At 47.6% G+C, this 27,847-nt stretch overlaps 1 protein-coding gene across 1 annotated transcript in view; it reads left to right on the top strand.

Annotated features, from left to right (window-relative positions):
• Window positions 1-18,185: 18,185 nt before the first annotated feature.
• The window catches only part of LOC146172421 (acid-sensing ion channel 1A-like), a 35,944-nt gene continuing 26,282 nt past the window's right edge, over window positions 18,186-27,847 (top strand). The window contains exons 1-5 of the mRNA XM_084585770.1: window positions 18,186-18,361; window positions 19,663-19,720; window positions 21,300-21,442; window positions 25,680-25,792; window positions 26,558-26,718. Coding sequence (XP_084441896.1) covers window positions 18,186-18,361; window positions 19,663-19,720; window positions 21,300-21,442; window positions 25,680-25,792; window positions 26,558-26,718 — 651 coding nt within the window. The remainder of the gene's footprint in view (window positions 18,362-19,662; window positions 19,721-21,299; window positions 21,443-25,679; window positions 25,793-26,557; window positions 26,719-27,847) is intronic.

The raw sequence follows: 27,847 nt of genomic DNA, 5'->3' as shown, positions 1-27,847 counted from the left end.
ACTTACGAATCTCGAGAAATACGCGTTTTAAAAGCAGTCACAATTTTTTGAGTGGGACTATTTTTTTAGTCGCGGAGGCAATTGGCTGCTTCGCTTCGGTCATCTGGGCGGGGCCCCTTCTGTCTTCTAAAGTTGCACCCGACTATAGATAATGTCGCAACCAGCTACTTGCACAACCCGGAACCTTGTAGAAACATACGCGAGTGATCGGAATCTTCGAGACAGATCTTGGCGCATCTTGCGCGACAAAGAAGCTGATAAAGGTGCGTCTCGCGACAACGAAGAAAGAATACACAACTGATACGCGAGCCAGAATCAGATTGACAAGGCCTCACGCCGGCGGCTGCTAAAAAACAAGTAATGCAGACTTCAAGATTTCGCGGCAATATTTAGAATAACCAATTAGGAGAGCGCTTCAGGTTTCACAGTAGAGTGGAAACTACAGTCAAAGAGCAGCCAGCATTTTTAGGTTGGCACGCTTCGGTCTGGAGCAATTATAATTCACTGTCTCGCTTTGGGTGGTGCGGCAAGCGTTGCAAGGTCGCCTTCATTATATGTTTTTTTTTTTTTTTTTAATGTGTGAAAATCGGTATAACTGCCGATATTGCTACACAAGTTGACTTGCCTTCTGTTTTGTTTTTTCTTTTTTGCCTTCGCAGATTGCCCGCGCAGCCATACCACGCAACCTAGCCAGCGCCTCCCTGAACGGTATCGGTGCTTTCTGAGCAGCCACGGAGAAAGCTGGCGGCGACTTAGGCTTTGTTTTTTATTCTTTTTCAAAAGTTCTGGATTGCGTAGAGTTTTCAAAAGTACTTCAGTGTAATAAATGTGACAGACGCAGCCACCGTCTTGTCATTACAAGAGACTTGTAGAATGATAAAATTTTTATCCTCGATTGTGAGAAGTGCGATTGTTCAATCATTGGTAAATAAAGAAGTAAAACTGACCCTTTAAAATGATTTGTTCAAAACTACCGACAATAAAGCTAGGTGCATGCAGGGGAAGTGTCAACTTGAGGTACCCTACGGGATCCCAGAGAATGCTGCGAAAGTCAGCACTTTTTCCTTGACTTCGCTCGTGTATCGACACTCTCACGTGTCCGCGCAGCTGCTAGAGCTCATTTCTGTGGTACTTTAGCACTTCATGGGTTGGGGCGTTTCGAGGCCAGTGAATGTGCCGGCCAAAGCGCTGACATCGGTGAGCAAGCAAGGCCTATGCATGAGCTGGCACCGGCCGCGATGGATCCGTGGTTTTGCCGTTGGTATCAGAGTACCAGGCCTTTGTATTGAAATCCGGCTTTGATGGCCTCATTTCGGCACGGGGTGTAAGCGCATAATCCATGCACTGGGCCCAGTAACCGCTCTTGATAATCCCAGGCAGCGGAAATAAATTCTCAGCCTAACACTAACGTAGTCCCTTACAGCCCACCTTCAGCTTCACGAAATTGAGAGGCGTATACTTGCTAACTGGCCGCAGCTGTCGGCTTCGTCACACCGCGCCGGCGCCGTCTTCCCCGAAAGCAGTTTTGTATACACATATCGCTGTAAAAGATTTGGTTTGGTTTGGTTTGGTTTAAGGGGTTTAACGCCCCAAAGCAACTCGGGCTATGAGACGCCTTAGTGGAATGTTTTGAAAATTTCGGCCACGTGTGGCTCCTTTACGTGCACTGCCATGGCACGTCACACGGGCGCCTTACTTCTCTTCAATCGAAAAGCGGCCCGCGGCCGTGATCCAATCCTCCATCTTCGGGCACGGAAGTCGAGCGCCCTAACTACTGAACCACCACGGAGGGGCCGAAGCGATAAGCTGTTTCCCCTATGCGCACAAATCGCGACATAATATAAAAAATGGGGTTCTTTGCAGCTTAGAGACCCGGATTGGGGACAGAATTGCGGATGCTTGTGTGCAGTAAGCTCTTCGAGAGGGTTTTTTTTCCCTCGGTGTAATCTTTGTGAATTAGCCGTTATAGTGTGGCTGGTTACGACGTTCGTTGTCGGGCATTTTCGTGACAATGTTTGATATCTGTTAATTTAGAGAAGGCCTGAATCCTTATCACAGCTGAAGGCTTATGACAAGCTGTCACAGAAAGGTATCGTGCGCTTTCACGACATGCCGGCAATGAACGTCAAGCGGACAATCCTTCAGAAAGACAAACTCGAATACATGGATGCTATTTTGAGCAAATGCTGGAAATACAATCTAGCAGCAGGAAAATATTCTGTTTGTGGCACATGAATGCTTCCATATGCTCATTGGATGTGGAAGCATTATATGAGCTTATCTTGAAATCTTACCTGCTCAGATACTTCAAAATGGCTAACAAATCCTTTCACGAGCCCAACGAGCCAGCCACGGACATGCTTCAACCCTGAGTAGCACAAAACTTTCAGGAAAGCTTTCAGGGTGCTACAAATGTGTGTGCTGGGTGGGAGTGAAGTGCCGTAATCAAGGGCATGGAGTTAATTGGAGCCATGAATTGTGTTTCATGTTCTAAGTTTTTTTTAATTTACTTACCTGAACAAGAGTCCGCTGAAATTATCTCTTTGATTCAGAGTATGCCACTCAAGATATTATATCGCTAGCGCACCACACTAACGTATTATAAGAAGCGTGAATAACGCGCTTCAACTTCACGCATCGCTACTTGTCTGTCTGCACTAAGCACTGCAAGTGTTCGCAGTTAATGCTTGCTGCAATTAACGGAGGCAGCGTTTCAAGCAACCATGGGGCGATGCGTAAAGGCGCGGTCCTCGACGCAAGTCGCAGCATCAGAAGTACTACGCGGGAGTGGAATACAGAAGGGAACGTTTGGAATATTTTATCAGAAATGCTCAGGGGAGGTAATGTACCGGCATGCGTTGAGAATTCTTTCGGCAGCAAACTATCGCGACTAACCATTATTGACTCCTTAACACTTTTGGAAGAGGTGCCTGAAGTTGGCCGTGCTTGAAAACAACTCCGTTGCTGTACCATCGCTACGGCTGACGATAGCTGGTGCCCAGATCACTTTGACTGCTTATTTGTTAGTTGGGGATGACCGCGCGGTTCGTCACGGAGATGCTTCTGCCCTTTTGGGCCCTGTTGCGTCCTGCCACGCCGAGCAATGCTCTTTGCAGTTTTCTTATCGCGGGAACCAAAAATTGCGAGCTACACGTTGCCGCGGCTCGCGCTCGTTTTGTTCCGAATACTGCGGACGTAACAACATTTATATTATGAAAACCACGATAAGCTTCCAAATTATTTGTACATAAGGCCACAGGTATTCTGTCGTACCAAGTGCGTAAAAACGAGCAACAGGGCAAAAACTAGCTAGTGCAGCCTGTAAGGTTTGTAAGGAAAAAAATCTGCCGCATGAAATTATGTCAATTCTTCCTCATTTCCTTCGCTTCCACACCGCGCGTCGGTTTACGTCTCCAGAACAATTTCCCTTGATGTCCTACTTTTTCTGTACTGCTCTAGTGATCATGCATTCGGAAGGAGAGGAAGACAAAGCATTTATTTTCGCAAGGGTATTCGGGGCCCCATGGCCCCCTGGATCCCCGCACGACCCCACAGTACTCAAACATTCATGTTCAATCTACCCATGACGTCAGCAGCCCGGTGAACTGCGATCTTTTGCTTCGCCGGGTCCTTTGCGCGTAGTGTGGTCTCCGAGTCTTCCCAAGTCCGGAGTGGGTACCATTCCGCCGGGGGGAGGAGACGCCGGGCAGGTTAGTCGGATATGGGTCAGTGTCGCTTTAGGGGCTTGGCAAAGGAGGCAGGTTGCTGGGATTGATTGATAGCGAGCTAATAGGGAGGGAGTGGGGAGGCTCCTCGTTTGCAATCGTCGCCAGAGGTTTTGTTCCCTGGTGGTAAGGGAGGAATGTGGTGGTAGGTATTGTTGCCGTTCGGCGCGGAAGTATGCGGTGAGCTCAGCGAAGGTATGCATGCGCTCCTTCGAGAAATCGCCCCCGAGTTCCGCCTGTGCCCGGTTTCTTGACCCTCGGGCTAAGGAGTCGGCGGCCTCGTTGCCGGGATTTCCTGAGTGCGCAGGCACCCAGATGAGCTCAACGCGTCGGGGGTTGGGAGGGTTGCTGTGGCTATCAAACTTTTGGCTGCGAGGTGTACCCTGCGTCTAGCATAATTTAACATTGCAGTTTTGTAGTCTCTGATGATGTAGTTGGCACTAGTGTCTGTCAGGGCCATGGCGATGGCTGTCTCTTCAGCCTCTTCTGCTGTGGTGCCTGGTGGCAGTTCGAAACTGAGGGGTCGGTATTTGGTTGGTATACAACAGCCGTAGCTCCCTGGTCGTCTACAGCTGCATCTACTCACACCGCATCTGGGGCGTCCCCGTACCACTTGTGTAGTGCTTTCGCTCGTGCAGTCCTGCGGCCTTGATCCCGCAAAGGGTACATGTTTCGAGGTAGCGGTTTGATGTAGAGAGACTCTCTGATGTGAGATGGAAGCGTGCTTAGCTTTGGATCGTTGGCAGGGATCCTGATGTTGAGTTTGTGCAATATTTGTCTACCCGTGGGGGGTATGACGGCAAGGCGTATGTATTGGGCTTGAAGGTGTGCTTCACTTAATTCGCGTATTGTATTGTGCAGTCCCAGGGCAAGCAGTTTCTCTTTTTCTGCGTTCCCTGGTAGATTAAGAGCCGTTCTCGTCGCTTGCCTAATCATGGCGTCTAGCTGTTGAGTTTCGTCTGCGGTATGTCTAAGAAAAGGAGTCGCATAGAGGATGAAACTAACTTTGTAGGCATGGATTATGCGTAGAGTATCAGCTTCTCAGAGTCCGTGCGCTTTGCCCGTAACTAGTCTTATTAGTTGAGCGGTTGCGGCGAGGGTTTGTTTCAGCCTTTTTTGTGTCTCCTTGTTCTTCCCGTCGTTTTTCAGATACATACCAAGTATACGTAGCATGTCCACACGTGGGACGCGTCTACCCTGGATGTGTATCTCAATGTTCGTGTGGTAGATCCCACCTTTCGGCGGCAGGATTACGAGCTCCGATTTCTCTGGAGAACATTCAAGACCGATGGCATGTGTGATAGTAGCTATGGTGTCCGCTGCGATTTGTAGGGTATTTTCGATTTGTCCGTCGGACCCATGAGTTGTCCAGAGAGTAATGTCGTCAGCATATAGCGTGTGCTAAAGGAGGGGGATAGCTTGTAATCTGTGAGCAAGGCGAATAAGCGTTATATTAAATAGAAAGGGAGATAGGACAGAGCCTTGTGGTGTTCTTATGCTGGCCAGCGTGTAGGGTTGTGTGTGGTTGTTGTCGACGTGCAGCGTGGCTGTTTGGTTTTGTAAAACGGCCTTTACGTATCCGTGTACCTTAGCACCTACGTTGAGCTCAGTCAGTGCTTGTAGAATGGCGGTGGTGTGTTTGACGTTATCAAAAACTTTTTTGAGGTCAATGGCTAGAATTGCCTTCGTGTGTGCTGGCGCGCTCAGGTTGAGTACGTCAGTAGTTATCTGTAGCAAGCCATCCTGAGCGAAGAGCCGAGGTCGAAACCTAGAATAGTATGTGGGTACTGTGTGGTTTCGACCATGTATGCTGTAAGACGTGCTAACACGTCGTGTTCAAAGAGTTTCCCAATGCAAGATGTGAGCGATATGAGGCGCATCTTCGTAGGGGATGATTGGCTTGTTCGGTTCCGGTATAAGGATTATCTTCCCATGCGTCTATGCGTTTGGACTGTACCGGCTTTCTAGTGATGGTTGATTAGGTCTGTGTGTGTATGAAATGATCTGTCGTCAAGATTGTGGAGTATGGCGTTGGTGACTCGGTTTTCCCCTGGAGTGGTGTTTCGAAGTTTCTGAAGAGCTGTTTGTACTTAGGCGAACGTGATCTTCGCGTCTAGCAGAGTATTAATTTTGCCAGCATAGGGTGGCAGCCGTTGTGGCTGCCCCGGGGTGGTGTATACATGTTTGAGCTGAGCCAACAGTAACTGAGTGTCAGTGAGTTAGGCGTGCGATAGTGTTAAGTTTGATTATTTTGTTCTCGCTGGGATCTTGAATGTGTTTGAGCAGTTGCCATGCGCGGGCGGTAGTAAGGTGTCCTCTCAACCCTTAGCATATTTGCGCCGAGTTTTGCCGGCACAACTGGTTGCCATGTTCCTCAATCTATGCAGTAAGATCTCGTACTTTCTGCTTAATTTTGATATTATGCTTCTGATTGGTGAGACGTTTGGTTAAGCTGGCGTGGGCTTCTGTTAAGTGAGCCATCTTCATGTCGAGCGTGGGGACGTCTTGCTGTGTTGTGTAATGTTGTGTGTGGGAGTCTTTATCGTGGAGGAGGTGTTGGACCCATTCCTCTAGTGTTTCCCCTGGTTCTGCGGATTGACGCTGACGGTGCTCTCTAAATTTTTCCCAGTTTGTAACGCGATGTTTATAAGTACGCTTCCGCCCTTTGGACCCTGTGAATTTTCAGAGCTATGATGTAGTGATCACTGCCTAGTGTGTCTGGTGCTCGTTCCTATTTCAGGTACCCGAGATATTTCCTTAGCGTTAGGTCTGGAGTGTCCATTTGACCGACCTCGCCATGTCGCGTGGAGAGGTCGAAATCGTTGAAGGTAGTCAGCTGCGACTGCTGTATCTGGTTGTAGAGTGCTTGTCCTCTACCACTGGTGCGGTTGTAGCCCCAGTCTGTGTGGGCGCAATTAACGTCTCATCCGATCAATAAAGGTGTATTTTCCGCGTCTTGCGTGATGGTTTGTGTGAAATTAGCGCAGACCGTCGCTGGGCTGCTGGGCGGAATATATAGTTGGTTACTATGAGAGAGGCCTTAGGAAGACGTGGCAAAAGATTTGCGCGTTTCCTGAGCATGAACGCATATGAGTGCAATTAATTTCGAATCGTAATTGGATGTCGTAACAGAGAAAAGATCTAACATGTGACCGAAAATATTTAAGCATTCTCTTCAAGCCAACTAGAAACCCATTTGATATCGCAGTTATGCGCAGCGGCGAACGGTGGAGCCAGGAGCGCACGCAGCAATCGGTGAACACGCGTGGTTGCCGCCACGTAGGAAGAAGGGGGCAGAGTTGGGACGCTGAGAGGGGGGCGGAACTGGTTACAAGGCACGACGCCGACTACGACGCGAAACGCAGGAATGGGCGCCGAAGAGCTGCGCTTTAAAAGGACCAGCGTAGTGGTGTGAGCAACAATACCGCTGTAGCAGGGGGGCAGGCAATGGAAGCAATATTAGCGGTGATGCTTGGCCATAATTTGTGTGAATCGATGCATTTGAGGATAATTGTCTGAAAATATCTCGAAGAGTGTCCACTGACGAGCGTGCTGCCATTGTGCATATGGCTCAGACGATGAGCGAAAGTGAAATATCAGCAAGAATGGGGCGGCTCGTTTCTACTGTCAGCCGCAGTATACAGGCATTTAGGTAGAAACAGAGATAAGAAGGTGGTCCGCGTGGAGCTCCGGAGTGCAACAACGCACTAAGATCTTCTGATTGTCGCAGCTACAGCTGATGGTCCATTCTTATCGGCGCGAGAGAAGTCAGCGACGTGTTTGGCCCACATGTCAGTGAGGAAACCATACGCAGAATCCAAAGCCAGGCATCCAAGACGAAGCCGCGACTTGACCCACCGCACCACCGCCAACGGCTGGAGTTCGCAGGGGCCCACGAAGAATGGACGCCTGGAGACTTCTGCTACGTCGTGTTCAGCAATAAATCAGCGTTCCGCACAAGATGGGAACAGCGCCAGAGAATTTGAAGTCCTGAAAATTACCAGTATGCTTTTGATGCGTCATGTCATAACAGCTGAGGAAAAAAAAAAAAAACGCTCGCTTTCTTTCAGGTACGAGGAACGGCTTATATCTGATGGTCGAGCCGCCGAACAGGAGTGAATGTTTGGGGTGCCGTATACCTATCCACAAGATTCAAGGCGGGATGAGAAGGGAGGCATACATCGTCATCCTGGAGAACGTTTGGATGTCATGTGTGTTGGATGGGCCGTTTCAGGAAGGCTGCTTCTAGTTGCAACACGATCGCGCCTCAGTGCACAAGGCTCGAGGGGCGCAAGCCTTTCTGAACAGCAATGCCGTAAACAGGTGTAGTGGCCAAGCCGCAGCCCCTACCTCAATATCATCGGAAATGTTTGAAGCACGATGAAAGCGAGGCTCTCCAGGAATACATGGTCCAGTTCCACCAATTGGGACTTCCTCTGTGTTGCCAGTCAAGAGGAGTGGCAACTTCTGCAGGCGGACGTAGAGCTGGTGGACGCGCTTTATTAATGACTGCCGGAGCGCATGGAAGCAGTGAAGAGGCTCGTGGTGGAGGCTTTAAGATTGAGTTTTATCAAGCCCTCGTTGCTTTTTTTTTTCTCTTCTTCTTCACTTAGCCAGTGACAAAAGCTCTATTCTTTTCCTTCCAATTTGAGACGCAGGACTATTCTCTCTTTCAGAGAGGGAGAGCAGAAAGAGAAAGGGAGCTGGCGTGAACTAAACGTGCAAATGATTCACAGAAAAAAGCTGAAAAACACTATGTTAAGAAAACAATTTCTTAAAATAAAAGTTTAATCTGGGTTCAAATGCGTAAAAAGGCTTTACTTTAAAAGGGCTCTACTTGGAAGCGCACCACAGAGCTGAAAACATTTTTACGACTGCAGCATTTGAATCAAACTCGCAAGCGTCACGAACTGCGGCAGCTTTGCGCGCAATTCTTGGTTCGTGCGATTAGAAAACTGAAAAAGAGCGCTGTCGGTGCCGTGGAGGCTGCATCGGCGAGAAACGTCCCCGTGATGAACGCACTGTCCACACGGCGATCAGCGACAAGAAAAAAAGCAATCAAAGCGAGCTCCCACACCAGCTATCGTCAACCACAGCAATCATACCGAGAGCCTTACCTCGCACCGATGACTATCGCTTCGTGGCACTGATGGCAGTCCAGACCACGCGTTCCGTCATTCGTGTTAAGTCTGTGGGCGCCTGTACTTATCTAGATGACCGTATACGTAAAGGAGTAAGATTCTTTTTTTAATCTCACAGGGGTCACTGGACGGAAAAAATGCCGGCCGCAGAATTGTGGCTTAATTCATCATCATCATCATCATCATCATCATCATCAGCCTGATTATACCCACTGCAGGGCGAAGGCCTCTCCCATATTTCTCCACTTAACCCGGTTCTGTGGCTTAATTACCTAAACGCAAAATAATTTTCTGCAACCTACAATACGAAATTTTAGACGCGGAAGAGACCTTATGTTCACTTAATTTATGGTTGCGGGTATCCTCGAAGCTCGCGCGTTCACCGCCGTATCACTCCAGGCAGACGAACATTTTCCGACTATCGCACCGGGGTGAGAGTGGAGGTAAGTGATTTTCAACCGTTCGCGGCGTCCGCTACGGTGAAAGAGCGTCGCTGAGTTTAAAACACCCATCTTGTTTTGTTTGTTTTTTTTTTGTTCTGATAGCCTGTTGATAATTCTCGCACTACGCTAAGCGTCTCAGGAATGCGTTCTTGTAGGTGGATGGCGCAGTTTTTCAGCACTGATAAATATATCGGGGTACTCTTAAGCTTCTCATTCAAGGGTATTAAGCGTCATCATTAAACGCTGCCATTTGCCAGCTACCCTCACAACAATCTAGTTCGCGTACATGCAGATTGTAGCTCACTTATACTTTAGTATTACAGTCTGTGACTACATTATCCCACACGTTCTCCTTAGCACATAGTCGTAACCTAGTACAATATATACCAAATACCCCCGACATAAATATGAAGGCTCACTTTAACTTTTTCGCTCCATAGGCCATGGATAACATATGGTTCAAGGACTTCGACGCGCTGCAGAACTGAAATTCCGACGTGTTGACATGTATTCTGATATCAGAAGATAGTATGACAACTTTACTTTAGGTTTATATGTGGTTAACTTTTTTTTCGCAGTTAGCAACATTAAACGATTTTTTTTATCGGATCTGGGTGGGCCAAATGTCAACCAAAATGGCATCAAGCTAGCGTCATGATGGTCACGAAGCCGGCTTGAATCGCGTGATTACGCTGCTCCAACTGCTGTTTACCTGAATGATATCAGTAGCGAACAATCTGTTAGCCTGTGCTCCACGGTGAAAGTATACTTTCAGTCAGTCATTTCAGTCAAGGTCCTGTGTTCACGCGTTTCTTCCTCCTCGTTTGTTTCGCGCTTTTCTTTTACCATGCTTTCAGATTTAGCTCGATCACGAGTGCACGTGCTAACTGAGTCTATCTGCTATGTTAATCCAATTTATTTGCGTTTCAAGCAGCCATGGAGATGACCAACTTTAGTCGACGTATTAGAGAATGGTATTTTCATCGCTTCGGAAACCCGATATATACCTGGGCTGCAATGAGAGCAATGCACTGAGAAGCAAAAAAAAACATTCTCTCAGCCCTTGCTTTTTTTGTATTTGCTGCAGAACGAAGTGATCGTTATCACCTCGTAGTTTTTAGAGAAGAACTTCTTTACCAGGTTCTCAGTATCGACGACAACCCAGAACCAACTCCACCCTTCTTTGAGCAACCACCACAACATGAAGCACAAAAAACTTCGAAAGCTTAGCAATTGAATGCCTGTGCGAACTTCATTTGCGCTTGGCAAAAGCACGAAACTGTTTCGTTGCCTGGCTCAGGACCACAGGTGAAGCGCCCTCCTAGAAGAACAGGGTGGGTGTCGCTGGTGCAAAGAGTGCCAACAAAAGACACCTACAGATACGCGAAAGCGAACCATATCTTCTCAAGTAAGATAAGAAGCATTGTGCCACACTTAGTGTATTCTGATGTTGTTATTTTATTTTTATTCCTTAGTTTTATATTCACAGTTTTTCATCTTTTTCCTTCAAAAATTTACACAGGCAGTTTTTTTTTTAATGTTATGTATAATGCCTAAGTAAAATATTATTTTTGTTTTGTATGACGGAAAATTTACATAGCGACGTTTTGGTACTTGTTATACTAGGTTTGTTAAAATAGAGGTCTATTGAAATGCATATTTTCAAGGACCATTCGCGGTCCCGAAAGAGTTAACCAAGCCGCAGGAACGTGCTTGTGTGACCTAGAGGATATCGTGTCTAACTTTGGATCCAAGGGTCCTGGAGAGATGCATTCCAGTTCAGAGGCGAAGCCTTAGTTTGCAGCGCGGCCTTCCGGTGCGACCATATCAGGCAGACTCGTGACGTCATTCAAACCGACGACCAATATGTGTGCCCCCTCCCACCCCCCACTTTCTGCAAGAGACGTGTGCGCCGAATCCCCTGCCAACAACCGCCTTCCATGAAATGCAAGGAATTTTTTTTTTTGCTGAAGATGGTGATGCCATCCGATTTCTCGAACGGCGCCTTTAAATCTAATGCGTTAACACAGTGTAGCCTTATCTCTAGGAGTCAATTGTGACGGCCCTAAGGCGATGTCAGTATTCCTGAACATTCCTCAACTGGGGTCCGTGCTCGAATGTGGAGAGAACGAATCAATACCACAAATAAATGACTGCTTAAAGAAAAAAAAATCAGATATTTATAACGGATAAATCAAGTCGTTCGAAAGAAAGCTTGCAAAGGATGGCCGACATGCTGACATTTCTTCTCTATGCGAGCTTCTCGCTCTTCGTCGGTCTCCGCCTGAAGACAATCACGCTTTCTCTTCGCTGCTGCTCCTTGGCGGATGTATCGGCTGAATGATCACACTCAGCCTAAGCCTGCGCTTAAGCGTTCACGTGCTCGGACCTGTATGCTCCTCGCTATGGCGATACCGAGTAACCAACCGCCGACGAATAATATTAACAATAGTAATTGGTTCACAGGAAGGGAAAGGCACAGTATTTGTCACACTTGCTTCTCTGGACACCTGAACGGCGCCGTAAGGGAATGGAGTAAGGCGGGAGTGAAAGTGAAACGAGAGAAAGAGGAGCCGTACTGGAGAGATTCGGTGTAATTTCGACCACCTGGGGATCTTTAACCTGCACTGGCATCGCACTGTACACGGACGCCTCTTCATTTCGCCTCAATGAAAACGAAGCCGCCGGCGGTCGGGACCGAGCCCGGGTACTCGGCACATTAGTCGGACATCTTACCACTGCACCACTGCGGCGGTAACCGCCAACGAAGCAGTTGTGAAACCCCTTTCTAGTCCCGTGGTGTCACAGCGAATAGCCCCTGTGTGCACAATCGGGACGATAGCTCGGTGGCCCGGGTAAAGTTGGGACACATTTGCGAAAGGGAGTGCGATTCACACGGCGCGTCGTTGCGAAAAGCGTCGAAAAGCGTATCCAATGCGAGTCCAGATAGCGGCAACGTCAAGGTGACGGTGTCTTTGAGAACACTAGCATAGGGACAGGTTGTTTACGGTGAGTTTGGCGAGTTCTGTAACGCGATTTTGTGCCGTCTGCCATCATGAGTTCTTTCAAACTATCCCATGTGAGCAAACATTAACGGCCCATACCACTGTTCCGAAGGCACCCGTCTATTTGGGACTAGAGAGACTCCCAGTACAAAGATATAGACCGGAGATTTGCTAGTTGGAGTGTCACCGCCAAGGAGATAGGCCTTGAGGGAACCGCTGGTAGGTAACCGAGAAGAAAAATACTGTTGGTGTACGCACCAACAAATATTTTGTCTTTTTCTGCGTTTCATCACTTACTTCGTCTGCGCTGTCAATCGTCGTAGAGTAGTGGTTTGATGCCCCTGCTCGGCTTCGGGAGGTAGTGGGTTCGACCCCTGCCGCCGAGTACCCACCGGTTACATACAGTCAAGGGTACAAACGCCCCTTTCTGGGAGTACGCGCTTGGGGAAGCTCGCTAACTCTCCTCTATCCCGGTGCTAGCTGTGTATTTCCGGTACACTGGGGGCAAGAGCCGAGCACCAGGCCAGGGGAAAGCTTGTACCCATTGAAAAGCCGGTACCCGGCGGCACCAGGGATCGAACCTGGTACCTCCCGAACACGAGGCGGATGCTCTACCACAAGGCCATGCTTCGGTGTTTACCTCTTCTCCCAAGCATTTCACCCCAGAAGAGCCGAGCACCAGGCCGGGGGAAAGCTTGTACCCATTCAAAAATCGGTGGGTAACCGGCGGCATCAGGGACCGAACCCGTTACCTCCCGAATGCGAGGCGGATGCTCTACCTTCACAACCTGTATGTGAAGCGCGCTGCGTGCCGCAGCATCAGCAGCACACTTTGAGCTGCCGGGACCGGTGTTAGCGCTTGTCATGTGAGACTGTCTGATGTGTGAAGCGCACAGCAAACATCAGTATGAATTACAAGTGTGAAAAACAAGCCGAGCTGTAGTTGTTTCATGTAGAAATATGTAGCGCAAGAAGACGAAGACAAAGATGTGTGTGTGTGTGTGTGTGTGTGTGTGTGTGTGTGTGTGTGTGTGTGTGTGTGTGTGTGTGTGTGTGTGTGTGTGTGTGTGTGTGTGTGTGTGTGTGTGTGTGTGTGTGTGTGTGTGTGTGTGTGTGTGTGTGTGTGTGTGTGTGTGTGTGTGTGTGTGTGTGTGTGTGTGTGTGTGTGTGTGTGTGTGTGTGTGTGTGTGTGTGTGTGTGTGTGTGTGTGTGTGTGTGTGTGTGTGTGTGTGTGTGTGTGTGTGTGTGTGTGTGTGTGTGTGTGTGTGTGTGTGTGTGTGTGTGTGTGTGTGTGTGTGTGTGTGTGTGTGTGTGTGTGTGTGTGTGTGTGTGTGTGTGTGTGTGTGTGTGTGTGTGTGTGTGTGTGTGTGTGTGTGTGTGTGTGTGTGTGTGTGTGTGTGTGTGTGTGTGTGTGTGTGTGTGTGTGTGTGTGTGTGTGTGTGTGTGTGTGTGTGTGTGTGTGTGTGTGTGTGTGTGTGTGTGTGTGTGTGTGTGTGTGTGTGTGTGTGTGTGTGTGTGTGTGTGTGTGTGTGTGTGTGTGTGTGTGTGTGTGTGTGTGTGTGTGTGTGTGTGTGTGTGTGTGTGTGTGTGTGTGTGTGTGTGTGTGTGTGTGTGTGTGTGTGTGTGTGTGTGTGTGTGTGTGTGTGTGTGTGTGTGTGTGTGTGTGTGTGTGTGTGTGTGTGTGTGTGTGTGTGTGTGTGTGTGTGTGTGTGTGTGTTTGTGTGTGTGTGTGTGTGTGTGTGTGTTTGTGTGTGTGTGTGTGTGTGTGAAATGTAGCCCAATACGAACATATTTTGCAGGTGCAGAAATGCCGAAAGGTGTGTATTTTACTTCAAAGGCGAAATTGCTCGCCCTGAAACGAATGAACGAACATTCTCAGGAAGAGAAACGATACTTTTGGTTTGTTTTTGGCGTTGTACTGTACGTCCCGCGTCTGTAAATAACTAGGGTATGCGACTCTTTCATCGGCTGTAGTTACAGAACGTCACTCGAAATTCTCCGTTTCCGAAAGTTATATTACGTTAGAACGTTGTCTGTAGCGAACGTTATATTTTAATTTTTTTTTTGCGACTTTTCCGGCCACAGTGTCGTATGTTATGAAACAATCATGGCTTTTTTGCAAGTACGCACTGGGTCTCCTCACAACTTTCTGACATCGAAGAATCAGTGCTCGGCCATGACAAGTGACAGATGTCCCCTGCCAGTGCCATGCTTTTGATTTTTTTTTATCGCGACGCTAAAACCGACGTGGCGACTGCCATTAAAATTCCTTCGCCTACCCCAACACTCTTCGTGCAGTAATTGTGTACTCACTTCTGAAAGTGCATTTTGTCACGGTCGGCTTCTGGCGATAAGAGCATGTAGTATGTTATTATCTGCTAAATATATTCCAATGCTACTGCTCCTGCATGGTGACCTGTACCTACCAGGCGGGAGTTCGGTAATCATTATTCATTGTCATCTATTTAGCGATAATTGAGGCAGTACACTGGAGGTTGCACTATTTTGTGCACTCTCAGCAGTGGGCAACTTTCCGTTTGCTAGATAGAATGGGAATCCCGGCCTTGGCTCTATGCCAAGTAGCATGGGGATAGCTTTCCATTTGTTTCATAGAAAGGCGCAAATGTTCATCCTCATAGGTTTCCACTCGTTTCATCGAAATGCTTAAATGTTCATCCTCGTGCCCACATCCCCGAATGCAATAATATACTTACAAAAAAAATATATATATATTATGACAATTTGTCGCTAGTTCTTATTGCAGAGTTACCACACCTGCCCTACAAGGAGCTCACAATGAATTGCCATTAGATGGGAGCTTGGCTGAGCGGAATATTTGTGAAAGGAATAGGGGAAGGACGAAACAACATATTGTCACGTCTCGATAGAACACCAAGGAGGACCCAAAGATAGGACGGGTTTAATAATCAACCTGGACGAGTCTTGCGCTCCAACTTCCTTCTCCTCCAGGCTCGCGCTTGTGGAACCAGTCATCTTTGGCGTCGTCTTCTATGCGGCAATATCGTGGTGGCGCCTCTTGTTTCCCGCAGCCTTTGGCGGAGAGTAGATCTGTTTTCTATATTTGGCTGCAATAACTACCACATTTGGCTGCTAATCAAAGTAGCGTCGCTGGGATTTCGTGCAGGAAACTGAACAACTTATGGTATTCGAGACTTCACTTCGGCTTTGCTGCAGGTGCCTTTTCACCCGTTATCGCTTAGCTTACGGCGCTGTTCGTGATTGCATTTTGAGTGGGTACGCCTCCTTGTGCTAAGAACCAGTTGTTTCGCGGGATTCTAACACCACGTCCTTGACCGAGTAGGGCGTCCAGTTGGAAAAGCCTGAACTAAAAAAAAGAAATTAGCCATAATGACTGTTCATTGAAATGGAGTTTAATAAATTGTAATATATATGTAATAACGTTTGATACAAGTAGTTCTGCGCCAGAGAGCTCACAAGAATGTTGCGACTCGTACTAAAATTGCCATAACTCCACAAGATAACAGCGCAAAACATCGATAGGAAAGGAAAGATGCAAAACAGGTGTCGATTTCAGCCAAAGGTCATGACGAAACCGCCAGAGATGTATACTTCGTCTCAGAAAATGTTTGCAGTACTGCGAAAGGCCGGGTCGCCATGGACCAAGCGCACTTTTCACCCCAGCGCACTATAATAGGCTCGGACACTAGCGCGCGAGCGACGCAAACTCGTTTTCCTTTCATTTTGTATTTCGTAAATGATGTACAAAGCTCCCTCTGTCCTTTCTTGCTATTGCTTCCCTCCGCACTTCTCCTCGCTATCCTCTCCCTACCCCTTTGCTTTCTCGCCGGTCGCAGCTCAGGTGCTTCAGATTTTAGATAGCAGTTGCCGTGGCTAGCAGCACTCTTTTGCTTCCTTTTGTTTGATTATTCAATAAATTACCACCACCACCTACAATAGGCAATTGTGTTGTCACTGTTGCCCTCGCCAATTCGAGGGGCGCGTAGGAGCACAATTACCTATCACAGTGCGCATTTGAATGGGACAGGGCGCCCTCGCATTTCGCAGTGGGGCAAACATCTTGTGAGTCAAAGTATACTATACATTGCTACAGAAATATTTTGCATGGTAGAGCACCTTTCCTTTTTGAGTGTTCACTTGAACTATCATGAAGGTATGTCGGTGATGTATCATCAACTCGCTCAAGCTTCCACTCTATCAAAAACAGCCAACAATAAAACGAGGTGACGATCGACGTACACTTCATTTACGTTACACACACTCGGCCGTGGCCGGATCGAGCGGCGGCGGCGCGCGTCGCTACTACCGCAAGTTCAGCCGTGATAAGGCAAGCTAGCACCCCCCAGTCCTCCTACCCGCTGTAGGGCTGTAGTCAAGCTAGGAACCGATGAACGCTTCCCCCTGCGCACGGCGGGGAGAAGAATGGGGCTTTGAACCCTCCTCCCCCCCTCGCCCTCCCCTCATCAAAAGAAAGCTTCTCTACAAAGCCAAGGTTGGGTCGCTCGGTCACTGGGAGCAAGACCAGTAGGCGCTTTCTCAGTCCTGAATCAGTGACGTAGCCTGGTGGCAGAATTTAAACTAATACCACGATGGCCACCGTGATACTCCCGCCGCCTTTAACCGAAGGCGGATGTGTGTCAAGCACCGGAAGCTTGGTGCGCGACAGTCAGTTTGGCCGCTGGGCCCTATGGAAGTGTCTGCTATTTGCCGAATCCTTTCTCTGTGGTCCTGGTTTACAAAACGGGGGCTCGCCAGCGCAAATGATGTGGTGCGCGACACGCTTTGGTACAGACGAGGAATACGAAGAAGCGAGACGTGGCGTGGGCAGGAGCACCCGCGCTAGGCCCGCTCCGACGGGACAAGTTAAAACACGAATGTCCTTAGGAGTTGTGGTTGCAGCGCCGTTGATGTGCTGTTTGGATATGTGCTGTTTGTTCGTGTACTTTGTCCACAGGTGTGAGTAAACGGCGGGTGAGTTTTCGAATGGTCTGATGCAACATGACGAAGAAGGGCTTGCTTGGTACGACACTCGTATTCGTCTGCTTTTCGAGAACTATATTGACCAGCTGACCGTCTGCCATTCAACTGACCGGCACAGCGTCTGCTTCTTGCCCTCTGATTTGTAACTAAAGCAAGATCACACTGCGCCCAAGCGTTCCGATGCACACCCTTCCTGCGGTTACGCAGATAGGGCTCTACAACGCGAAACCCCTCGCACACGGTTTGGTAGCTCACATGCACGCATGGCCTGTGCAAATATATCGAACGGAAGTAAGCCGCTTCGTTGGCTGTCTGGCCCAATGAAACAACGAAGCCCCCTAGCAACTTCGTTGGTCGCTCTTTCACCACAAATCGAACACTGGAAGCGTATGTACTGGTGGGCATACATTGCGGTCCCTTTGAGTGGAGTAATGCGGAGATCCGAGGATCACTTGTGTACATGGATGCGTGTGCGATTATACGCGGAGAGCCTGGATCATGGAGCCGCTGTGTTTTCTAATCTGCATCTAATTAAAAATCAGCATTGCAGTGATAGCGTACGAAACTGTACCTGACGATAGTTCAATATTTGCTGCCTAACATAGCTCCCGTAGCGTGCATAAGTGTTGAGATAATTCAAGTATCGATGAAAGAGGTCGCTCTATTGTAGCATTAGACATCTCGCTATCCATGTAACTGGAGGGTTGTGGTAACGAGATCTCGGCCTTGGACAGCACTGGCCCATGTACACTTCGGAGAAACCATGTCTGACACGGGACAGCGACTGTTTTCGTCTCCCGGAACTCACCGCAGATGCGTCGTTGATCAATAACACCCAAGCATGTATATAAAGGTCGCAGGGTGCGCCTTGGCCGAGATTTCATTTCGACGATGTCGGCGTCAATCTGCCTTCGTGTGATTATATGGGCCGGTTGCCTTGTCGGTTTCCTCTACCAGACCAGCTCCATGCTGTCCCTCTTCTTCGAGTACCCTTTCTCGGTGACGCTGGTCGAGGACGTCCGCAAGAATCTGCTCTTTCCAGCCGCCACTGTTTGTCTGCACCGATGGTCAGTGCACACACGGGGCTTTTTTCCAGCTTCGCCGCGAATTTCAGTGACGTTATTCGGGCATTTTAGCGTACCGTTTATGACCTGCCCTGTAGATGTGCACGCACTATCTATCGGGGCGTAAGGTCTCGTTTGGCGCGCGTGAATGGCAACCAAACTGTATAACTTTCTTTTATGTCCCCAACTGGGAACGTGAAAGTTCGACTTGGCTGAATGTTTGCTAGTGGAACCAAGGGATCGTTTCCAGACATCTGTTCAATATTCCAAGATTGCTATTTGAGCTCCCTGGATATTTATATCACCAATGGTGCATCTGCGTGCGCTCAGTTTCAGGCGCGGGATGCAACAAAATAAAAAAAAAGCGCTCTTCTTTTCTGCCCTAATTTCCAGGCCCCCGTGAAATATCATGCATGCCTGACCCTCGTAGCTGGCCTTTGCGGTAATGTGTGCGCAGGGTTGGAAAGACGAGTGCAGTTTAGAATTCGTAGCAGAGAATAATTCTAAGGCGTGACATTGGCAGTGCCATTCCGCGGCCAATTTCAGGATCTCTTGGAATGGCACACTTGAGGAGCCATGAGTATAATTGGAGTTTCAGGAGGAACCTTCTTTTTCATTGTTCCTGGCCTGTTAAATCCGCAAGGAAGCACATCATGAAAGGGAAGGCGAGTATAAGCAAGTGAAAATGTATCATTTGCCAGCCTTAAGGAGCGCTATAGAGGTCGATGACGATAACATAAAGCGGCCGAGGAACAGAACTATGTTAAAAACATTGCGGTGCCATTACATTCCTTCTGTGTACTGCACTGTCTGAGCTTGGTAAGGAGATTAAAATGCTCACCCTATTTCAATTATAGCATCAGAAGAGGACTGGGCTTCCGAGCCGATGCTTTACCGTCGAAACGAGAGTGCTGTTCAGTTTTGTTTGGGTTAGGGTTTATGGAGCTTGATATGGCAAAATACTTGAGGTTATTGGGAGGGGGGGGGGGGGGTGCGCTGTATTGCAGGGTTCTGAATAATTTCCACCATTTCGGTTCCTTTACCGTGCACTGATATCGCACTGTACACGGGTCCCTTGCTTTCTTCCTCTATTGAAAAGCGGTCGCCGCAGCAAGGATCGAACCCGCGTCTTTAGGATCAGCCGCCCTAACCCCTAACCACCGATCTACTGAGGCGAGGAGTTGGATTTTGTACCTTAGCGCAAATGCAGTGGTCGTTGTGTTTCCTATAAGCCAGGCACATCGTGTTTTTTGGAATGAGACCTCTATATGGATACATATGAGTGACTGTGTACTGAATTGCAGGATCGACATTTCCAGACTCTGCTTCCATTACATCAGCCAGTGCGCTGGCGAAGAAGAGGTGAGTGTAACGTACGTGTACGCCATGAGCATCTCTTCAAGCGAGCACTGACTGGGTTTCTCCCGCGGAGAATATGCGTTTGTAATTTAACCTGATCTCTATTTTAGTGATGTTCGCGCGTCATATTGTTAGGTGTTGATATGAATTAGTGCACCTGGTACAAGTCGCATGCCCTAGTATAAACGTTAGCACTCCACAGCGAGCTATGTTGTTCGGTTTCTCCCACTCTTATCGGAGTCAGTTTTCATAAGTTAATGCTGTGTGTAGACAAGGTTTCGAAACAATAGCTCTGAAGTGAAAATACCTCCTGAAAAGATATCACTAGGGGCGAACGAGGCGAAGCGCTGAAGGCCTCCTGAATAAAAAAATAAATGCGGGATTCAATATTTCGCGTATAATGTGCATGTTGCAGGGTGGAGCCATAGGCTTATCCAGTTCCTTACATGAACCTTGTTTCTATGCAATACGTCCAACTCTTGCTCCGTCTTCTGGCTGCAGGTCAAGAAACGGATTGCGTGGATGCGTAATTTGATGGTGCAGAAGTGAAAACTACTTTTGATGCCAAAATATATAGGGAGGTCCAAAAATTATGCCACTCATTTTTTTTTTATCGAACACTGTTTATTCAGAATTTATGAAATTCACAAATATTACACCGATATTTGTATACGAGCTTTCAGTGCAGTCTCGGTCAACTGTTTGGCTTCGCACCACTGGTGATTCATGTGCTTTCTTGGTAGCAGCATTTTTTTCCTTCTGGTGCAGTCATGTCCTCACGCCTCAAATGACGTTCTGGTCGCTACGAGCAAGACAACGTTAAGTTTTACGAGCGAAATGACTTAGGCCTATTGCGCTTAACTCAGTCTAAGCAAGCTGAATTAGTCTTACACAGATGCAATTGCGGGCAATATGTGCTCACACAGCAGCGTACTGCTATATTGTTCTCACATACCTTTAGGCTTGGATAAACCTATTATGCTTACCTAATCTTAACACACTTGGTTAATGTTAGAAAGGCATAATTACGCCAATGTGTGTTCTGACATGTTCAGAGTTATTTTCCTAACTTGCGCTTTCTCGATTGGTATTAATTAGGCCTAATAAAGAAGAGTGAAAAAATCTGGGCCAGTTCGTACATTGTGGAGAGGAGAACCAGTCATAAAAGGACATGGACGATGAAGAGACCTGCATCCCGACCAGACGTCGTGATGTACGTCTTTTCTCTTCGTCTTTGTTACTTTTTGACTGGTTATCCTGTTCTCTAGGCCTAATAAGCTTTGACCTTCGTCTAGGTCGCATGTAGGTTTGGATGTTTCTGTAGAGAGACTGGGTTAGGCGGAAAACAGAAGTAGAGGAAAGCTATCGTGCTCGGCTAGAGGTGATATCGCACTCCAAATACCATATATTGATGGAATTGCATAACCGAACCGGTGGTCCGGCTTGATCCCGCTAACCCCATCCGACAACGCACACCCACGCCGAAACGGGATTTGGCCACCCTGATGGAATAATTTACCTCGTATATATGAATGTCCCACTGCGGTTCAATACAAGCTGAATATGCGGCGGTGCGACGCAGACGCTGCTGGATCCCGAACGGTGGCACTTCCTGCGGAAGGAGGTGGAGGCTCGTGCGCATGTGGCGCGCCTTCCGGACGAGCTGTTCCAGTGCCACATGCGGTCAAAGGTCACCGAGTGCGCTTCTTTCTCGTGCAACGCCGCGTGAGTGGGCTCCGCCTTCTGTCCCCGTTGGGAAGCACACAAAATACCTCGCGCCTCAGCCTTTTTTGTGCAACTCGATAGGGCAACAGTAGAAACTATATCGGGACAAAGAACTGGAATCCCTTTCTGGTTTACCCAAAGTGTCTGCGCGCTTTTCTTTTTTTTTGCGCATTTCATACGAGGTGTTTCAGCGAAGGTGGATCGGAATTATTAAAAATAGCCGTTTTGAGATATCAAGGGGGGCATTTGCGGTGCAGTACTGGCGGGCATGAGATAACAGGTAAATTCCGTTAACTAGCAGGCTGGCTGAGAAATTTTAAATAGTTAACTTAGTGTCTATTGCAATTGGGCGACAGGCTGCAATAAAAAATTGGGAGCCACCCGTCAGTAAGAGCCATATTACTCTTGAGAAATTCAGAATGGCAACTACTCTTGCGCCACATTGTCTGGGTGCGTGTGTGCGTGCGTGTGTGCGTGCGTGTGTGTGTGTGTGCGTGTGTGTGCGTGTGCGTGCGTGTGTGTGTGTGTGTGTGTGTGTGCGTGTGTGTGTGTGCGTGCGTGTGTGTGTGCGTGCGTGCGTGTGTGTGTGTGTGTGTGTGTGTGCGTGCGTGTGTGTGTGTGCGTGCGTGTGTGTGTGTGTGTGTGCGTGCGTGCGTGTGTGTGTGTGTGTGTGTGTGTGTGTGTGTGTGTGTGTGTGTGTGTGTGTGTGTGTGTGTGTGTGTGTGTGTGTGTGTGTGTGTGTGTGTGTGTGTGTGTGTGTGTGTGTGTGTGTGTGTGTGTGTGTGTGTGTGTGTGTGTGTGTGTACAGTGTGTGTGTGTGTGTGTGTGTGTGTGTGTGTGTGTGTGTGTGTGTGTGTGTGTGTGTGTGTGTGTGTGTGTGTGTGTGTGTGTGTGTGTGTGTGTGTGTGTGTGTGTGTGTGTGTGTGTGTGTGTGTGTGTGTGTGTGTGTGTGTGTGTGTGTGTGTGTGTGTGTGTGTGTGTGTGTGTGTGTGTGTGTGTGTGTGTGTGTGTGTGTGTGTGTGTGTGTGTGTGTGTGTGTGTGTGTGTGTGTGTGTGTGTGTGTGTGTGTGTGTGTGTGTGTGTGTGTGTGTGTGTGTGTGTGTGTGTGTGTGTGTGTGTGTGTGTGTGTGTGTGTGTGTGTGTGTGTGTGTGTGTGTGTGTGTGTGTGTGTGTGTGTGTGTGTGTGTGTGTGTGTGTGTGTGTGTGTGTGTGTGTGTGTGTGTGTGTGTGTGTGTGTGTGTGTGTGTGTGTGTGTGTGTGTGTGTGTGTGTGTGTGTGTGTGTGTGTGTGTGTGTGTGTGTGTGTGTGTGTGTGTGTGTGTGTGTGTGTGTGTGTGTGTGTGTGTGTGTGTGTGTGTGTGTGTGTGTGTGTGTGTGTGTGTGTGTGTGTGTGTGTGTGTGTGTGTGTGTGTGTGTGTGTGTGTGTGTGTGTGTGTGTGTGTGTGTGTGTGTGTGTGTGTGTGTGTGTGTGTGTGTGTGTGATAAAAAAGAGGGAGAAAGCTGGGCAGCGCTGCCACTTGGGCATAAGTTTTGGGGTCCTTAATTTCCTTCGGTGTATGGATTTTTATCCCCAGCATGCATGCCCAAACCATGTGATATAGGTTAGCCATTTCGCCGCATTTGCCGCACTACGGATCATACGAATTTAGGAAGATAGCTATATATGACTGGGTTGATAAAATTATTCATTGCAATTTCCTTAAGATGACCCTTAATGTTTAGATAACGGTCCGGTTCGACACACACTATTTGTTAATCGGAGCTGTTAGAGTGCATCAGAAATGCAGCTCTGAATAATTAGGTCCTACTAGTGTTGGGAGACCCGGTGTAATAGAGCACAAACCGGGGTTTGAACGCCTTCCTTTCCAACATCCGCTGAGTGTGCCGGGGTGCAGAGCAATGTGGACTAAAAGTGTTTGTCGTCTCTACTTTCGAGTATTCTCATTGCATGTTTGCCGGACCTCCCGCTGGCATAGTTCGGGCATTCAGTTTCGGAGTGCATAATTAAATACGAGAGCTTCCCGGAAACCATCACTCAAAGAACCGCTGGCTCCTACGCCTGAATGATTCCCTGGTATCGAAAATAACGCAAAAAGTTTTCGCCACGCTTCTTACTAGAAGAGCCCGTGTCTTCACGGGGTTGCGAAGTGACGTCATCCCTACACATCATTGCATGCGCGTCAGTAGCGTGGCCTCTCTCCTGTGCGGGTTAGAGCAGAGAGCAGCGATGAGCACAGCACCTCAGGCACTACAGGGCAGTTCACCTGGCAAATACTCCGCGGAGTGACGTACAGTGGTTGGCGGTCATCCGCAACGATTTTCGATAATAGCGCGTGGTGGAAGAAATTTGATGACCCCTAGCGCTGAGGAAGGCTCGCCTCAAAAATTTTAAAAGTGAAATGGTTGTTACTGACGGCCATCTACAAATCTCCCCTTATATTTAATAACCTAAAACAAAATAGTAATGGCGTTAACTATTGGAATTTTGTTGAACAGCTTACTAGTTTGCATGATTTTTCTGTCTTCTGATGCCAGTAAAGCTATCTCGATATCTTCTAGTTCACCTCCTCTGAAGAACCCGGCATATCATAAGCACAGCAATTGCACTCAAAAAGTTGTTCTTAGCTCCCCCATTTTCTGTATCTTTTTCCTTCATCCGTGAATATTTGGCTTTGATCTATGCAGATCAGCAACAGGCTCTGACGAAGCAAGCATTTTTTTTTTTCAGCACGGCCTTTGCGGTGACCTGTAATAAACGTTTTCCTTCTTCTCAAGACCACACATTTGTCCATGTACTCTACCTGGGCATGCAAGATAGACCGTAGCCTGGTAGACAATTGGCAAAGGTGGTATAGGAGGAAACACGCTGCGATTTCAGAATGACGATGACACTTTGTACGGAACAGATGTGTATTGGCGGCTGCCTTGATTATATATTCGCTCTTGTGTCGCGTATTTTCCGCTGGTTCTCCTAAAGTTAGAGCATTAGCTACTACCACAAAAGGAAATACGAACACCTTTCATCGCGGAGAAACTTGCAGGTTTAGTTTGAGGTAAACAGTACTCACGCTCAACGTGTAGAGTATACAGTTGGCTGTTTTACAACTTTCTGCGTTCATATGGCGAGTATTAGCAGCGTATTTCTGCACTAATGCAAATCTGATCTTATAGAAAGTCTAACTGAAAAAGCGCCAAAAAAGTGTCTTAGTAATGGCTTACAATCAAGGTTTGGTCGCCTAATATTCATTGTATTTTTGCCTGTACCACGCTCATCGAATAGGAAATTCACTATTATATATGCATAGGCAGAACAAAATAATGGAGGCACTTATACTATGTGGTAGGTTATTTCTGCGTCAGTAATACAATTTAAATTTTCATCGTTTCTTATCCACTTTATTATTCGACTTTTATTTGCGTCTTTCCTATGTCGTGCCGTTTAACAATGCCGGTACATGATCTTCTTTCCTATAACAACGAACGTCACGACTGCGGATGAGTGGTAAAGATTCAGCAAAGGAAACTGCGCGTAGGGTATGAGCAAAAGGTGAGGAAAAACCATGTGCCTGGACTGAGATCTGCGCTCACAGCTTCATTTGCTGGCCCTTTATCGCCCATCCGCAGTCGTGACGTAGGCTGATGGGGTGCGCTGTGAACATCTCAGGGGTGACGAGTGGACGCGGCTCCTGCACGAACACTAGTTGCTCTCGCTCCCGCAAAGGGCGCTACCGTAGTGCGTCTCCCCTTCTCTCCTTTCCATTTTGCATTCTTCGGCTCCGCCAACAGAATCCTACGGTCACATCGCACAGTGGATTTTTATGAATCGAGACCCATATCGCTAGCATAGCAAAGGACATGCCACGGCCAGCCAGCGTGGGTTCGCAGCAGCCTTCCTGGGAAATGAAAAGAGCTTAAGGACTTCTTTTCTTACTCGTTAACGCACCGTTCCGCGGGGTTTCTCGAATCCGCACATCACCGATAGGTTTGAAAACTTGCTAAATACCTAGAGCTCCATTTAAGTGCCTTTTAATTACGTGTTATTGATGACGGATGGGTCTGTTGTGCCATCACGTTCCCCGGCTTTTCCTTACTTCCTGAGCAGCGCTCGGTCATATTGTTTATTAAGGCTAAAGAGGATTTCAATCTGCTTTCGCGAAGAATTTTCGGGCGGGGGAGAACAAAAAAACCTCTAACTTGTTTAATATCTTTTTCTCCATGCAAATCCCCGGTGTTGCCAGCATTCGACTGACTTACTACAGGTACCCTAATGAAATGTGCTACACCATCGATGCCTACCAGTGGACCAACTCTCAGCATCCGGTGCAGCAATGTGAATCTCCTTGGAACTATGGTGATTACTATAAATTACGCTTTTCAGAGCGCATGCACGCCTGCTCACCCCAGAATGCACCATGTCTTGTGGCGTAGTCGAGAAACGCCCTTTCTAATTACGTCACGTTTTTATTTTCGTTTCTGTAAGCTGAGATGTACTATATTGTCTCGAATAAGGAGCAGCATTTCGCGACGCAGCTTTCTTTTTTTTTTCACATCTGTACTGACCTCGGTGTGATTCATAATCTAAAATACCATTTTATTTTATTTTCTGTTCAATGTGCATGGTCTGGCCTTAGAGCATCATTGCACTCGTATGCGGCACAGGCGTCCGTTGATGCACAGCGCAGTGTGACAAGAGCACCTTGCGCAACATTCTCGAAACCACCCTTGATTCGATTTACAGGCAGAAAACAATAATTATATCTGCATGAAACAACAGAGTATATAAGGCAATATTTCAGACAGAATTGCGACCCAACGACAGAATCGCCTAAGAGAATAAAAATTAGGTAACATCCAAAGTGTACAATTTTTCCATACATAAAACTGCGCTTTGTAGGCTGCTGTATGATCTGACTATTTATTGGCCCAAAGCCATCAGCAATCATGAACATCAAAGGGATTACAAGTGCTGTGAATAGAAAATGTCGAGAATGTTCTTTTTAGTCAGTACAGCCGCCTTTTAGATATTCTCCCCTCCTGTTTTGATGGCCTTATGAAGAGGGCGAGGCTATTCGAGCGCTTCGTTGCCGTCAATTTGCCACGCGGCTTAACTTGGCAGAGCTGGTGCTGCGTGCCTTCTGGGAGCGCAACGCGACGGTGGCTCTAGGCGAGCCGGACGCCCTGCCGCTTGTTGTGCACAGCCCGTACTCGTGCCCACCCGACAAGCTCTCCTCGGTCATGATACAGCCGGGCATGACGTACACCATCGCCGTCTCGCAGGTACAGTACTGTATTGTTAAAATGGACGCTCGCAGGGCGGCCCCATCTATTCTTCCTTCTTCGTAAGCACCGATTTTATGCCTCTGCCGGAGCAGGCTGATGTTGGTACTACTGCAAAGCGCGCAACTATGGCTGTAAAAATGGCGCTTAAAATTTGTCCCGCTGCTCGATTCAGACGGGTGACGTCTACAAAGTTCTCCATGATCATTCTTTTGAAATAAATGTCGTTGAAGCCAATAGCCCTTTAGATCCAAAAAGAAAATCAAGAAAACTTTGTCCGCTCATAACTGCCTAGATAAGAAATCTATCTGCGGGGGCGACAGCTGTATTTACCTTCCTGGCCTTTTCTGCTTCTTTCTGCGAAAGCAGCCTATATGTCGTTGCATTACGGTAACCTATCGGCACAGGCCGACTTTAATTTCCCCTCAGTGCTCCTTTTACGTTCTCAGTGATCTTTGTCACCGCAGTTAGTTCGGGAAAACGGCGTGCGACACCTATGCCTGCATTAGTTCTCTTTTTGGAGGATAATTTTGTAGCTTTGCAAAGCTCCTTTTTCAATTAAAAACTTTTGTGATTAGGATGCAGTAATATACAAATTCAAGGCAACTTCCATTTTCCCTCCTGTGCCTTAAGTCCTTCCCCCATGGCCTAAATTAAATGCACTTACAGTAAAAGCCGCGTTGGTCACTATTTCCCAGTGTGATAGTTGTCGATCTAAACGACAGCTGTTCGTGAGCTTTAATAAACAGTTGCGCGTACAGATTGTGTATCATTAGAATTCCACCCGAAGCGCCAATGCATGCAGCATAAGTTTCTCAATGCGGCACTTTCTTGTACCAGACAATCTTCAGATTAATGGCTGGGTCATTATTAACTCAATTTCGCCTAATAAACTTTCTTAAATCTATTTTCGGGGGACACTATTTTATTGGAAATTGAAGGCGGGAAACCTCAAAGGTGAATCATGTTTTTAAAATTTCTTAATTGGCAATATGACTGGAGACATCGAACGTCAAAAATACGCATCTCAAAACTAATTGAGTTGGCTTTCACGCATTGCATATCTATATAATGGTGACGCTGCGCGTCGTATCGTTGCCAAAGTTATGTTATCTCGTTCTACGTCACC

The sequence above is a fragment of the Amblyomma maculatum genome, unplaced genomic scaffold (assembly GCF_055883805.1).
Source record: "Amblyomma maculatum isolate TAMU_Amacu unplaced genomic scaffold, ASM5588380v1 scaffold_13, whole genome shotgun sequence".
NCBI classification, from domain to species: Eukaryota; Metazoa; Arthropoda; class Arachnida; order Ixodida; family Ixodidae; genus Amblyomma; species Amblyomma maculatum.
This window is presented reverse-complemented; position numbering and strand designations above follow the sequence as displayed.